General features: G+C 36.2%; 1 protein-coding gene across 7 annotated transcripts in view; it reads left to right on the top strand.

Moving 5' to 3' along the window:
- The window catches only part of ANK3 (ankyrin 3), a 2,432,060-nt gene that overhangs the window by 1,260,902 nt on the left and 1,154,291 nt on the right, over positions 1-16,867 (top strand). For all 7 annotated transcript variants that reach the window (XM_044056400.1, XM_044056402.1, XM_044056401.1 and 4 more), the window contains exons 5-6: positions 2,596-2,694; positions 14,873-15,058. In XM_044056400.1, coding sequence (XP_043912335.1) covers positions 2,596-2,694; positions 14,873-15,058 — 285 coding nt within the window. The remainder of the gene's footprint in view (positions 1-2,595; positions 2,695-14,872; positions 15,059-16,867) is intronic.

Raw genomic sequence — 16,867 nt, 5'->3', positions numbered from 1 at the left:
TTCATTAAAACATACTTTGGGAATTAGATGTAGAGCATGTCGCTCGTTGTTTTCTTAAGTTTAGAGGGCTGTTATTACAGATGCAGTCTATTAACACATGGCTGTCAGGCAACAGCAAGCAGTAATATATGACTGTCTTTAGTGACTCTAGCGGCATGATGCCACACTTTATTCTGTTTCATGTACTCTTGTCAAAAAGATACATAATCCAATGTGTAGATGGCTCAACACTGATATGCACAGCCTCTTTAGTCAAACAGCACCAAGATGGCCTACAGTTTTGCTTTACAAAAGTTGAATGATGGCTTGAGCAATCTAAGCTGTTGCTAAATCCAAAGAAAAGTAAGCTATGGTGTTTTTACCTCCAAACCAGCAATCAAACTAGTGCATCTTAAAATTATCAGTAATACTAGAAATTAGTTAGTCCAAAATATAGTGGGTGTAATAATTTTCTGCAAATTGAGTCAACCAGCCCACCAATACCGTATGTATTGCAAACAGTTTACTGCAAGTAATTTTACCTTCACCTGCTGGACTGTATTAACTGATGGGCTACACCCCTTTCAAATCCCAGTCTTGGGGCTATATCTTCATACCCCCAAACCCTAAATATTCTACCTCTGATATGAAATCACCCTTCTTGCAATGACTTCCCTCAGCACCAGCATGCAAACAGTGAATAAGAAGGGATACAAGACTGAGTCCTGTGGCACATCATACTCCAACATGTAAGGGTCTGATGCATTTAAACTAGACATTAGTCAGTCTGTACAGCCAATCCAAGAGTTTATCAGTTAAGTGGCAGTGCATCCGCAGGTGCTCAATCAGGATCTTGTGACGTACAGTGACCCACAGTGTGAGAAGCTGCATTTTGATCAAATAAGCCTACAACAAAATATTTCCTTTGGGCTCTCCCTATGAGAATGTCATAGACAACGTGAATGAGTGTCATCTCTATACTTTTCCATGATCTGAAACCAAACTAACTAGGATACAACAGTCATGAGACGGCTGTATATAGATTGCCTTCTTACTGATCATTTTGATGAAGAGGAGGCTATACCAGGTTACAGATTCCCCAACACGTTTGAATCCAGTCATGGTTGCCTGAGAATCTAAATAACAACAGTATATTTCAAGGAGGTTGGAAATTTCTGAGTTACCATGGAAGGACCAAAAATGCAAAGAATAATTGCACAAGAGAACACAAGGCAGGTGTTATTCAGTCTCACTGGCTCATGTTCCAGTGTGCAATTGGTTGAATGCTTGTCTGAAAATGTGTCCATGAGAATGTCATAATCAGCGTATTTAAACTCTGCTCAGCATTAGCCAAGTTTCCCAGCTCTCAATAATCTTGCTAATCAGGAAAAACAATCCTGTTTGTAAAAGATCACAAAGCTTCCTTACAGTATGTGGTTGAATTAATCCAGAAGACTCCATTAAGCCCAGGAGTTCCATAGCAAGTTCATAAATCTTGTCATCAGTCCAGACATTAAAGTATTCCAATGAGTAAGTGCCATGAAGATGCGTGCTTCAGGTCAATGATGACATTGGCAACCCCTTCCAAAAAGGATCCCATGAAACTTTGTGGGCACAACACATTCAGAGAAATCTTAAAATTCACTCCAGCCCCAGGATCATAATTAAAGGAATTAGATTCCTCAGTATTAATTATGGACAACTTTAGGCCAGGTGAAAAACAAATCACACTATCACCACCATGCTGAGGGGAACATCCAGTGCAGGACCTGTAAATGACATTATATCCAGGTGGAATACAGAAACCCAGACAATGCCCTGACGTTTTGTCCATGCAGGTTTCTTTATTAAAAATAGATCAGTATTATGAACCAGATAAGATATAATTCTTGACTTATTAGTTAATCACTTGACATTACATAATACAGCCCAAAACAACTTATTCAGTGACCCAAGATGTAGTTAACAGATGAATATTTGTCATAGTCATTCCATATTCCACTATTTGCTTACTATAGTAAGCCATTAGCATGCTGCTGTCTCTGGGTCTGTATCTGAAACTTATTTTCACCCGAATGTAATGTCATGAATTCCTCTTGCTGCCTAGTATTGAAGCTTTTTATTAGATCACAAGTAAGATAACATTTTATTACCAGTCATATGACCTGATGATTAAAGATGGAATGAGGTATTTCATTATTTGCTATAACTACCTCCAACATCTCTCCATTAAGCAACTTCCATAGCTTCACCTGGCACTTAACTAAAAAACATTGAAAGCCAGATGCTTTGGTTCAATCATGTTTCTCATTGACAAAGTGACAAAAAGTAAGTGAAGCTTAAGCAAGTTATGTAAAGTTGCTTTATATTAAAGTTTCTGTTTATTCTATATCGCTCATATATAAATATTTATGGTGAAGAAAATAAAATAACTGCATAATTATTGGAAAGACAACTGGATAATGATTCAGCTTTAAATGGTGAGCTGTATATGGCTGTAGTCCTTTCACTTTTCACTTAACATAGTAACATTTGTATTTAGAGTACATTATGACTCTGCTCCCTTTTAATAAGGATTAATTAAGACTTGTATTTCTTTCCTTTTATTTCTTTCAGAATGGCTTCACGCCGCTGTATATGGCAGCACAGGAAAATCACCTTCAAGTTGTTAAGTTTCTTCTTGACAATGGGGCAAGTCAGAGCCTTGCCACAGAGGTGAGTCAAATGAGAAACTTCCATCAGTTGTATTAGCATGTAATATTTGCTTTGTTTGCCATATTTTGTCAAATACATTGATCAAGTCTTATTGGATGTACATTTATTCAAACAAATGTAACTGAAATTGTTACAAACTTCTGCTGTGATTTGTTTTAATTAGGCTATCTGTGTTACCTACTGTGTTTGCAGAATACATTGATCATGTCTTATTACATGCCAGTCTGTGGCATCCAAAATAGGGACAGCTTAATAACAGGATCAATATTAACAGTACATATGGTTTAACAATCAGCATGACTTTATAAAATATTAAGTATTGTTTTATCTCCCCACTGCGAATGGTGAATAAGTGGATCAAGGAAAAGGATATTTCTTTAAGCTGCTAAGTGTTGTGGGCTAAAATGCCATTGCTCCACCCATGAAGTTAAGTATTATTAAAAGCCACTGCTATTGTGGCATATTACATTTAGGCTATCTACTTTTAATAGAAAGTAAGTGGAAACAGTACCTTATAAAAATAACTTCTGAAAAGGAAAAGAAAAAAAAATTCATCCTGAAATTTCAAAGGTTTCATTTTTATCAGATGTGGTATAGAGTCTATTTATTGTCTTTTGCAAATACTTAAACATTAAAACCTTGCCAAATCTATTTGATGCATGAGATGTATTTTTGAAGAGGGTGAGCAGTATGCTGAGAATGAATTTGCGTAGTGATGTAGTGCTAAGTGCCTGTCTGTAACACAGGGAAACCAAGTTCAGGAATATCCCTAATTAAGCAAGGCAACATTCAGTAATATAAGAATTTAATATTCTAGAGAAAGATGAATTTCTGTAATGGATAGAAGTGATGCAACTCTGAATCACTACTCCTGGTGGACAGTGGACCTTCATTTAACATCTGACTTATAACTGAAAAAGGGTGAAATGGCATAGACTGTTTTATAAGTGTTCATAAGATTATGCGCAGTTTATATAGGGCTCATTGTCCATCAGGGATTACACATACTATGGAAAGACCAAACTAGGTCTGAAAAAAAAAGTGTGTGTTTGTTTGTGTGTTAGATAGACTGACTGACTGACTGAAAGTAATAGTATATGGTGCTCTTGGGTGGACACTGAAATGAGAAGCATTTGTGCCCAAATGGTTTCCCATTTAAATCAATAAAATGAAAAAATGAGAGTCATTCTTTTTCTGAAACAGAAGATCTCAAAAATGAAATATTTTAGAACACTATTCAGAAATTTTACTCTCCCCTTCTGAAGTCACTAAATGAAGGAGAAATGCAAAAATATTTAGAATCTTGGTGGTTATCATAATAGGTATCAAGGGGTGAAGGACTTCCCCCACATAAAATAATGGTTTCAAGCAAATGTCTATATGTATTATTCTGTTAAGTGTTTTATGCAGTATTTGCAAAATATTTCATAATAGACCCAGAAAAACAGAGGAAGGGAGGATTATAGAGAATGACCACAAATTATCAGGATATATTAAATATTACATAATGTCTACATTGAGCTATAAAGATGTAGTTAGTGATTTTGTAGGAAACAAGAGAATTGCTGTTGGATGTATTATGATATTTTCCCATTCTTGATAAATGTGATTCTGATTCTGATAATTCCATGTGCAAGTTATACTACAGTACTTAAGGAAGCAGCTGCCAGTTACAGTAACTGATCATTGTATGTGCATGTTATACTACAGTACTTAAGGAATCAGCTGCCAGTTACAGTAACTGATCATTGTATGTGCATGTTATACTACAGTACTTAAGGAAGCAGCTGCCAGTTACAGTAACTGATCATTGTATGTGCACGTTATACTACAGTACTTAAGGAAGCAGCTGCCAGTTACAGTAACTGATCATTGTATGTGCACGTTATACTACAGTACTTAAGGAAGCAGCTGCCAGTTACAGTAACTGATCATTGTATGTGCACGTTATACTACAGTACTTAAGGAAGCAGCTGCCAGTTACAGTAACTGATCATTGTATGTGCACATTATACTACAGTACTTAAGGGAACAGCTGCCAGTTACAGTAACTGATCATTGTATGTGCACGTTATACTACAGTACTTAAGGAAGCAGCTGCCAGTTACAGTAACTGATCATTGTATGTGCACGTTATACTACAGTACTTAAGGAAGCAGCTGCCAGTTACAGTAACTGATCATTGTATGTGCACGTTATACTACAGTACTTAAGGGAACAGCTGCCAGTTACAGTAACTGATCATTGTATGTGCACATTATACTACAGTACTTAAGGGAACAGCTGCCAGTTACAGTAACTGATCATTGTATGTGCACATTATACTACAGTACTTAAGGAAGCAGCTGCCAGTTACAGTAACTGATCATTGTATGTGCACGTTATACTACAGTACTTAAGGGAACAGCTGCCAGTTACAGTAACTGATCATTGTATGTGCACATTATACTACAGTACTTAAGGAACAGCTGCCAGTTACAGTAACTGATCATTGTATGTGCACATTATACTACAGTACTTAAGGGAACAGCTGCCAGTTACAGTAACTGATCATTGTATGTGCACGTTATACTACAGTACTTAAGGGAACAGCTGCCAGTTACAGTAAATGATCATTGTATGTGCATGTTATACTACAGTACGTAAGGAACAGCTGCCAATTACAGTAACTGATCATTGTATGTGCATGTTATACTACAGTACTTAAGGGAACAGCTGCCAGTTACAGTAACTGATCATTGTATGTGCACATTATACTACAGTACTTAAGGGAGCAGCTGCCAGTTACAATAACTGATCATTGTATGTGCACGTTATACTACAGTACTTAAGGGAACAGCTGCCAGTTACAGTAACTGATCATTGTATGTGCACATTATACTACAGTACTTAAGGGAACAGCTGCCAGTTACAGTAACTGATCATTGTATGTGCATGTTATACTACAGTACTTAAGGAATCAGCTGCCAGTTACAGTAACTGATCATTGTATGTGCACATTATACTACAGTACTTAAGGGAACAGCTGCCAGTTACAGTAACTGATCATTGTATGTGCACATTATACTACAGTACTTAAGGGAACAGCTGCCAGTTACAGTAACTGATCATTGTATGTGCACATTATACTACAGTACTTAAGGGAACAGCTGCCAGTTACAGTAACTGATCATTGTATGTGCACGTTATACTACAGTACTTAAGGGAACAGCTGCCAGTTACAGTAAATGATCATTGTATGTGCATGTTATACTACAGTACGTAAGGAACAGCTGCCAATTACAACTGCTCATTGTATGTGCACGTTATGCTACAGTATTTAAGGGAACAGCTATCAATTTCAGTAACTGCTCATTTTATGTGCACGTTATACTACAGTACTTAAGGGAACAGCTGCCAATTACAATAACTGCATTTTCTAACCTTTTCCTTTTAGGTAGAAGGAAGGAATCATAATGATCAAGACATGGCCAGGCAATGACTTTGCTTCCTAGTCTGTTGGCCTACTCTTGTTTACAAAAAAAAAAAAAGAATATCTAGAATCATAGCTGATTTTAATATACATTAATAAAACAGACAAGGTTTTTCACACCTTCATACACTTCGTCAAACATTTAAAATACATGGTGCATGGTGTGACTTAAGTAATATTAAAACAACTCAGTTTAGTCACATGATGGAGCAACAATTAACTTTGTAAATGGTATTGTTCTAGAACAGACTTATTTTTAGAAACAAGCTAGATTTAGTACAGTAATCCATCTATATTATTTATATTCATTAAACCCAAGGTAATTTCATAATAATGTATCTTTTTTCTGAATTCAAGAGTAAGAATTTGACAGAAAAATGTGTTGCTGTCAAACGTGTATCCCATTTACTAATAAGTTCACTTTTCTTCAGACTGATAAAACTTGAATCCTCACCCCTCCTATCTGACTGCCTGATACCCATTATCCACAATTAGATTAGTTCCCTCCTAAAACCCTCATTCCAGACATTTCACAAAAAAGTACACACAGCAGGATGCATAAATTATTTGGAATTTTATCCGTTCCACTGTAACAAAAAAGTCAATCATATGTCAATTTCTTAACATTTTAAAATAAAAGTCAATCATATGTCAATTTCTTAACATTTTAAAATATGTTACATAAGATGGAGAATGCATCTCCTTTCATACCACATATACTACCTAACCTCTGCATTCCTAAAGCTCACACATTTTGTCACATCTTTAGAGTACTTTACAGAAACATAAATTGTAGTTGCACTACAGTATCCCTTCCCTCAAATCCACCCTACATCCTCAATATCCTTTTTATCTCTCTCCTGATTTTTTTCTTTTTTCCCTCCCAGTATACTGTTGTTTTGTAAATGTTGTATAAACTGCATTTCCAACAACGTCAATATACTACATTGATTTATATTCTCATAAGACATCACCAAACAGTGCACGTGTTGCTGTGTTAAATTATATTACTTAAGGATCATACTATGTCATTACACTGATTTGTGAAGCTTGATCCCTCATTCATTCTTTGTACTATCTCTTTCTTGCCAAAAGTTAAAATGTTGAATCATTCTCTGCATTGTATGTTTTATATTAACTATATGCATGTCAAGTGTTCTGATGTTTTGTACTGACCATGCTAGACTGAAAGCAGTTGAGTTAGATTAATCCTGTACCCCAGAAAAAAATACAAATAGTCAAACATGCTTATACTGATTCAGTACAAGAACTTCTAGAAGTTGAGATACTTCAGCATTATACACAGGGGAGCTGTGACACAGGAGTGTGAGTCTGTATATGAATTTTATACATTGACACTAGCAGATTCCTTTCTTTTTCAACAAGAGAGAGAAAAATTAACTACATGATATATGTATGATCACTCAGCATTTTTGAATAGAGTCTTCATAAAAAATGGTAGGACACCCAACCTGCAGCATTCAGCATTTTTATTCTAAGTACTGTTATGATCTCTGTATGAAACAGCTGTGGCAGGTACACATCAATATTTGTTTGTTTGTGATTTATTTTTTTTTATTAGCAGAATATATAACTCATATGCCAGGCCACTATTTAAAGTAACATGTTGCATATGGTATCGTAATATGGCTCTTTGGTTATACCATCTTAGGTGTATGACACATGAAAAGCATTATACATTACTTTGCCACTAAGCCATGATAAAGGACAACTTATTTTCCCATGGATAAAAATTCAAAGGGGGATATTCCAGGGTAACTCTCTGGCACTGCTTCTTTTTTGCCTTGCCCTGAAACCATTAAGCTCTCTACTTAACATATTAGGTTATAGGCAAAAACAAAACCACTGGACCAGATAAAGTCCAGACCAGGCTCCAAAAATATAATGCAAGAAATCCAAACAAAACCACTGCACCAGGTAAAGTGCAGACCAGGCTCCAAAGGTATAATACAAGAAATCCAAGCAGGCAAAGGACACGCACGGCATAAAACCAAACGATTTATTTAGTGAAAGCATGTAAGCGCTTTCATGTAGTACTCCTACACTTCATCAGACATGGAATTCTATCACAAGCCTAAGCATTTTAACAGTGTCCAGGAAATATAATGATTCTACTCTTTTGGTAATCACAAAATTTAATACCTGCCTTCATTTTGCCTTACAATGTTTATATAGGTAACTGTATCCTGTAAAAAGCTTGAAAAATGTGTAAACGTCCTGCGGTTCTAGAACAAATAATAATTTCTAACTGTAAAAGCAATGATTCTTATCTGATAAACTGTAATATTATAGCAAACATTTAAAGGAAAAGCTAAAATTTTGGAGCAGTGAATCTTTGTTTTGATGATACAGTGAACATCAATCTCTTGTAACATAAACCATGCTAACTAGCTGCAAATAAAAAACAACTTTATTTAAATCATATTAAAGCCATGCTAGCACATGGTTTAAAGCCTTCAAATAATTCAAGAATGGAACTATTAAATACAATCACATCCAGAGTGACAGTCAGTAAAGATACACTACAATTAAAACAATGCCAATAAAAACTTTTTTCCATCTGAATAATTCATTGATTTCCTCAATGAATAATTAGATAAACAGATTTAAAAGCAACTTTATAAGAAGTATTATTTCATACTAGGTTTATTATTATGTCTCTTTGGTTGTAATTATGTATAGCTACTACAAACTCAACTTCTGCAATATTTAAATGGGACAGTAACAAATATTTAAATGGGGTTGAAAACTAATAGAGTGAAATGTATTAAACATCTCAGCACTATTTTCATGAGTTTTCTTGACATGTATTGCATCAGAGCTTATGGTACCGTCTTATAGATGTTTATCACTTATTCCACATGCAGTTTGTTTCAGTGTTTGTTGTTTCTCTCCGTGATTGCAGCAAATCAGATTTATATTTCTCCAGCATCTCTGTACAGTTTATGGTTCTGAGAAAGTATTTCCATTTGATCATTAAGTTTTTCAGTAAATTGTAGCTTTCATTCCCACAGTCTCAAAGACATGTATCTGAGCTTCTTTCTTAAAGTGCAATACCGTTATCAAAAAGAAAAAAATCCAAAACACCTTAAAGTAATTTAACAATATGAAGTAGAAATCCTAACTTTCTTTGAAACTTCAGATGCAACCTTGCAGATATTTTTAGGAGGCTAACTAGTATATCGAAGGGTTTGAAACAGTTTTAATTGAGAAATATTAAGTATGTTTTAATTAGAATACTTATTGTTTCAGAATATACATGCTCAGGTTAAACTTTCAGTAAATATCTATGCTATTACTCTAAGCTAAACATTAAGATTTTGTCAGTCAGTCAAATGTATATATTCACCCCAAGGGTCACGCCAGTTGCCCTGCTAGACAGGGGTCCAGGGAAGTAAATACTGTGGGAAGAAATAGCCAGGGAATTCTTATGGCAAGACTTGTATAGGCTCTAGGGCCGATAACCTAGTACCACCCTATGAATGCACAATCATGTGTTTTTATATATATATATATATATATATATATATATATATATATATGTGTGTGTGTGTGTGTGTGTATGTATATATATATATATATATATATATATATATATATATATATATATGTGTGTGTGTATTTGTATGTATATATACGAGAGTATATACACACACACACACACACACATACACACACACACACACACACATGTATGTATAATGAGCAAGGAAAACTGACCAAATTGCTTGACCAGAAATGCATGCACTCAGCTCAAATGCATTACTAATTCTATGAAAACAGTAATAATAAAAATTAAAGAAGGGAAGATTAAAACAGGAACTGAGCCTGTGGCCCAAATTGAAAAAAAAAATTAGTCATCAAAACATTGAAAAACTCAAATTTAACTACACTAACTGATTAGGAACCACAAAAGACATTCCATAAAGTAAAAATGAATGTCCTGAAGAAAGTGAAAATGCATACTCTCACACAGAAAATTAAGCAGTTTTGGACAGGATGTGAATAAACTGAAGCAGGAACAGTCACCATAATAACAGAAACCAGACACACTAAGCTAGGAGTCAAATCACACACACACACACACACACACACACACACACACATACACACATACACACACACACAAAACTGTGCAGCAGAAAGAATCCAGCAGGCATTCTTCAACTTAAGAGGTTAATCTGAAGATACAGTACAACAAAGTAACATAGTTCCTGAATACAAAATGTATATAAAATAGAAATAAAATGGTTCTTGGGAGCTGACCCCAAAATGGTTACCTTTGTGGAATATTTTTAGTGAACAGCAAACATGTCAGCTAAACCAGCATAAAATGATGTAAGGAGTATTATTGCTTGCATATATGTCTTTCTTGTCTTGAAGTTACTACCAAAATGAGTACTGCTGTGAGTAGTTTTGAGGCTATATTACCTAGAAAGCAGTGTACATGTTTGTGAATCAGTGTAATTCTGACAGGTTAGTCTCCTCATCTGGTGTCATTCGTCTGTCAGAACTTAGTGGAGACATTGCTTAGTGTTGGTATGTTTTTATAAACTGGATTCTGCAGTTGTACACCAAAGTTTGGCAGAAGAATTCCTTAAATGACTACCCTGTAAGTTTCATTTCAAAATTCCACACAGCTAAACTGTTATAATCCTGATAACTGTCATTTAGTTAAAATGGGTAGTGGAACTACTTTACATCAACGTGCACTTCAAAACAAATAATTTCTATACAGAGACCACTTAAAAGAAAAATTCAGATTTCAAAAACTAAAATACAGATACCCATTTTATAAGCGCAATAAAGCAGGTGAGGTACAGAGATTACTGCATGCCCGGGGCAATATTGTAAGGCAGGACCCAAATGGCATCACGTGTACCCTTTAGCATATTTCTTTTACTAACAATTTCCATTTTTGCTGCTCTGAAGATTCAGAAATAACTGGATAACTTTTGAAATGTTTAAAGGGAGGTACTTTCATGGAAGGGAAATGTTGATGGGAGGCTTCAGAGTGTAAAGGCTTTAGAAGCTTTAGCTTTTTATCTTCATGGAAACATTGTATAGGAGTTTTAGAGGTGTATTGCAGTTGAGGAAGAGGATTTTTTATTTTTTTTTTGCTTCCATTGATCACCACTTGTTTAAGCATGGATATTAACATGATAACCTCCTCCCTTCCTTCATTAATACAAGCCCAGCAACCCAGTCAAAGTCCATGTTGTCCCCCCAGACAATTCCAGTATTGTTGGGGCCAGTCGTGGAGCTTGTGTATCCATTGGCTCAGCATGTCTTGCATCCATCTAGAGGGGAATTTTACTGAGACCTCCCACTTCCCCACTCTCTTCAGACCTAATGGTATTGCCTGAGGGGTGGGTGTGCAATGAAGACATGCTGTATATCACGCACCTCCAGAACAGCTCAGCCATGTCCCCACCCTTATTTCCCTCCCCTAAGCATTGCCTACCAGCATGCCTTTCCCAGCCTTCACTAGGGATTGACACAAGAAATACCCATAGGTCTACCCACCCCATGATGCTAACATCCATCCCTCCCTGCTGTTTCTTCGGTCACCTGAGCAGGTAATCACACCCAGTTTTGCTGGGTTTTAGTCAGGGCTTTAACACTCTATGCCACCCCTGAGTGGCACTGTCCATTAATTATTTCTTAATCATAGTATTTTTCCCCAGTACTCATACATGGCTGAGTTTGTCATCTTGCTTTAAAGGTTTTGACCGATAACTTTAGTGTGTATAATTCCCTCAAGAGTCCACGTAAAGTAATAAAAGGAGTTTACAGGAAGCTAGGAGGAGAAGAAGAAGATTGATGTCACTCATTATTCCTTAGGATGGCAAGAAATGCACCAGAGTTAGAAGACTACATGTGCTAAACACTGATTTGTGTGTGTACGCAGTGGACTTTCATACATGCCTTTATAGCAGAAATGGGCATGTCATTACTTCAGAAATCATTATAATCAATGCTTTAATGGTAGGACTATAGACTGAGCAGGATTCAATATAAAATCTATTGTGTCTTGGAAGTTATATTGACTATAATTGCAGGTCTGATAACACATGAATCCATTTTGACTTACCTTACAGTGTGAGTAAAGGGTCCGGATAAATTGATTACTCGGGTCTATATTAGATCACCGAACACTTAAAAAAGTGAACGGTGATTAATCGACGGTATGTAAGATAAAGCTTACAATTTCAAACTGTCAAAACAGTGATTTTTTTTCCTAGGGAAAAAAATTGCTGTTCCAAAAAAAAAATACTTTAAACATTACATTATGTTGGGGGCTTCGCCCCCCACACACCCCTTCTTAAATATATCAACTCCGAGACCACACTACAGTGCTGAAAATGGCAAAGTAAAGAAACGGCCAAGCAAATTCTTTCCTTGGGAAAGAATTTGCTTAAAAGCTGCTTCGATATTTTGCCGTTTCAGGCTTTTGAGTTCGACCAAGATGCATTCGAAAGAATGTGTCTTCGGTCTTCTAATAGGCAACCGATTACTCAATACTGACATCAAGAAGAGCTATTTTATAGTGTCTTCTATACAGGCCAGGCCTGACTTAATAGAATGTATAAAACAGACAGTTTTGAGTATCTTAGAGCCACCTAGTTGAACATTTACAATTACAAAATTTCTACCTTTCACACATGATGTTTTTGTGCAGTAGAAGAGAGCTTCTCAGGATGTGCTGTACAATAACAGCAATGTTGCTGGAACCTTTGTAAGTTCCAACATATCACAAATTAAAAGCTGTTTCAGTGCAGATATTGAGTTTAGCAATTTTTCAGAGACTGTTAATCATCCAAGGTACTACATTTCAGTTCAGGCATTGAGTTGATCATTTTATTACATATGCCCCTCAAATTAAGAAAGGTAAGGTTGATACCATGCCAGATGACTCAGATCTGTCATTATGCTCATAAAATTCATAGTAGCAAAGCAGTATCAATGATTTGCCATTTTTAAAATAGGAGGCAGCTGGTGATCACCCAGTGAGGTACAAAACTCCACAAAGGAAAGTCTGGAAATGCACCATAGGAGGGAATAAAATACATTGTTTTCTAAGGGGCAGTCTTAAGATGCATGGAATTAAAATTAATTTTGCAAACTTTCTTCAGTACTTCATTACTAATGTAAAAAAATGTGGGTAGGATGCATGAAGAGCATAAGTAGTCTCTTGAGCCACTTGTGACTTTTTCTGTGATGCTGTAGCATAGGGTTAAGTCACCATCCTCATACAGTCACCCAGCCTTATTGTGTGTTTCAAGGCACTGTATCACAGTAAGATGCAAATGAGCATTTTTTCTGCTATAGACTCCTTGGGTCATCTAGCTGCACACCATAATTTAATGGTGTACAACTAAATGTTTTCAGAATGGTGCATAAGCCGCCTCTGTTTTTTGCCATGCAAACTAGGTAGTGATCAGTCATTAATTTAGTGCGGAGTCTGAGCTGCTGCGCTTCTGGGTGTTTCCCTAGAACTTGCATTCATCCTGCAGTTCTGCAGCTGTAGATAATTTATGTTGCTGGATTTTCAGTCATGCATTATTTCATGCTGTGTGTGTGGCTCCGTGCAACCTGATGACATGCAGATTACACATAAACTGAAGTGTATTTAGGAAGTGAATCTGGAGTACAAAGTTAACTGATGTATGAAAACAGTTTTCAGCTTCCCCTAATGCAAAACTCTGTGATCTGCCATTTTGAGAGGGGACATACTTGATAAATCAGGCTTTAAATAAGTTTGCCCTTAATGTAAAATCTGTAATCCTTTGCTGGAATTGGCCTTTTAATCAGTAGTCAGCTCAGTGCAAGTGCTGTTTTGTTAAGTTTCATCTGTTTTCTGAAAGTCACATGAGCCCCCTAGAGGATGGCTATTTTGGTAAGGAAGTTTGAGATTACCTCCCAAGCCTCATTCCAAATGGTGTGTGGGGGTGCATAAGACTATAGTATCTACTATTTGTAGAGGGGAAAGCTTCAACAAAATGGAATTTCATTGATTTTTGCCCTACTGCAGTTATCTGTAATTCAAATTGATTGATGTAGTTCAGTGGAAAAGGTATGGCACATGAGATCGTCCCTTTTGTCGTCTTTGCTCCACAAGCCCAGTAGGATTCCTGATGACATTAATCATGCTGTTTTAGGCTTGACAATATGGATGCTAAAAGTTGTCTCTGTCGTGATAACTACAGAAAGCTTGCAAAAGCATAAGAAAATAACATACAGTAATCCTGAACTAGCAAAGCAGAAAAGCATGTATGCCCTGCTTCTAGAGTATTCTTCAGTTCCTCTACCCTCATTCTGGCTTGATTTTCCAGGTGAATACAGTAGCTAATTTGTAAACACTCTATTCACTACTCAGCTATATTACCTATGTAGGTACAGTATTAAATCAGAAGTCACAAACAGTGCTTGTTTTGTGTCATTCATTTGGAGTAAATTGCACACATGTTTTGAAACCATGGTTATTTGGAATTTTGAAGTGGTCAGTCTGCTTTAACAAATTACCAGCCTCACTCTTCAGGTTAATGGCTATCAGTATATCCATTTAAAATAATCACGTTTATTGGCTGTCATTACAAATCCAGTATTATGTTTCCGTTTTCTTGGCCATGGTGTTATGTTGGTATACAGCTCTTTCTCATTTTCTGTTTGATGTCATTTTAGGATGGATTTACACCACTGGCAGTAGCTCTGCAGCAGGGCCATGATCAGGTGGTTTCTCTACTGCTGGAAAATGACACAAAAGGAAAAGTTCGTCTTCCAGCCCTACACATCGCTGCTCGAAAGGACGACACAAAGGCTGCAGCTCTTCTCCTTCAGAGTGATCACAATGCTGATGTTGAGTCCAAGGTGGGTTACATATAGTCACATGAATTCACACTTTTGCACATTGTTTTGAACTATTATTAAAGCAATTTTTAGACTTTTATAGAGCAGTTCCAGTACATGGTATTTAAGTTTTATGGCACATTGTTAGAAACTAATTTTGACTCTGAAATGGTCATCTGTCAGATACTTAGCAAGCTACAAAACTGTTGTGCATGTACATTCTTTGCATGTTCTATTTCAGTTTTTCTGAACTAAAATCTATAAGACACTTGCAGCTATTTGCTGAGATAGGAGAATTATAGGCCCATGTAAATCACAAAGTTATGCTTACTCTGTAGAATAGTAACTGATCTATTACTGGTGAAAGGAGGCATAACTGTATCATTGATTATCTGTCATTGTTGAAACAGTACTAAGAGAAACTGCAGTGTGCAGATGTGAATTCAGGTTTCACACAAATGCATTAGAATTTGAATGTTGTCTTGTAAACTAACTAGGCCATGTAGGATTCATCACTATCTATTCTATAAGGTCTTTAGGTACATTTTGCACCAAAGATCATTTTTTCCATCCTTTATGACTTCACAACTTGATATATTTTAATCTAGTAAACAGTGGGTTTGTAAGGACCTGGTCTCATCATTGAAGTCTGCTGACACCAGTAGTCCACATTTCATATTAACTGAGTACATTCCTTATGTAGTAACATTATCTACTGTTGTGAAATCCATGTGATGCTTTCATCCCTGATAACTGGCACCTTCTACATGACTTACTTAAATGTAACTTATACGTGCATAACCATCAAGTATAATGCAGTATCATTCCCTGATACAGTGGTAAGAGAATCCACCATTCATGCTTTATGTCACCCCATTATATTTGCAACATTATTCCTGAAAGCAACCCTAGTAGATTTTGGCATCTCTGGTATTTAATGCAATCGCACATAAATACATATTATGCAACAGCGCACCGACCTTCTTATAAAACCTCCAGTCATCTTGTCATGTGAATTTGTTATGCATATCGTTAGCTCATCGCCTAAAAATGTACATCGCTGTTATGTCTCCTAAGTTTAAACTGGGTGATAGTTTAACTCAAATTCATTTTGCTAGAGATGAACTCATTGAGGACTGTTTCACACTATAGGTTGCTGCTGATCCAGGTTTTTATTCCTCCGCTAGTGGTGATTAACTGTGCTTGCACTTTTTTTTTTCTTTTCTCTGTGATTGTGTGATGGAGGAGTTAGTGTATTTAAGTAAAATGGTTACGTAAAACATGTTTTTTAGGAGATGTCCGTATGCTGAAATGTTCTTGTTTTAACCAGAATTTAGCCTCAAATACATGAAACTCTTAGAAATGTAAGAGAAACTGCTTCAGGTCATACGTTGCTGGAAATCTTAAGTACCCTAGCCACTTCTCTTCAAATTGCAATGAATTTAACTGACATTGTCTTCAGTTTTGATGTTCGGTATTATTTTAAGAGGGAAAGAATAAAAATGAGGCAGAATTAGGGACAATTGAGAGATACACACCATCCCTATAGTCTTTCTGTGTAGTTTTTGTGCCAGATAGCAATTTCATGCCAACTGATGAGCTTCAGCACTTGCTTATACACCTTGCATACCTATGGCTTATGCTTCTCAGAAACAAAGTGATATGATCCTATAAAGTGACCACTGTGCACTATTTTCATATGCATGACATTCTCCCAAAACATCTGTCACCTAAGTGTCTGTACCTTCTTGCTGACAACCCATGTAAGGCATGTAACATGCTTACTGTGTGCAGTAACTTTACAGTTCCTCGTAGTTACACTTTTCTGCT

The sequence above is a fragment of the Protopterus annectens genome, chromosome 14.part0 (assembly GCF_019279795.1).
Source record: "Protopterus annectens isolate FY-2018-M chromosome 14.part0, PAN1.0, whole genome shotgun sequence".
Taxonomy (NCBI): Eukaryota; Metazoa; Chordata; order Ceratodontiformes; family Protopteridae; genus Protopterus; species Protopterus annectens.
This window is presented reverse-complemented; position numbering and strand designations above follow the sequence as displayed.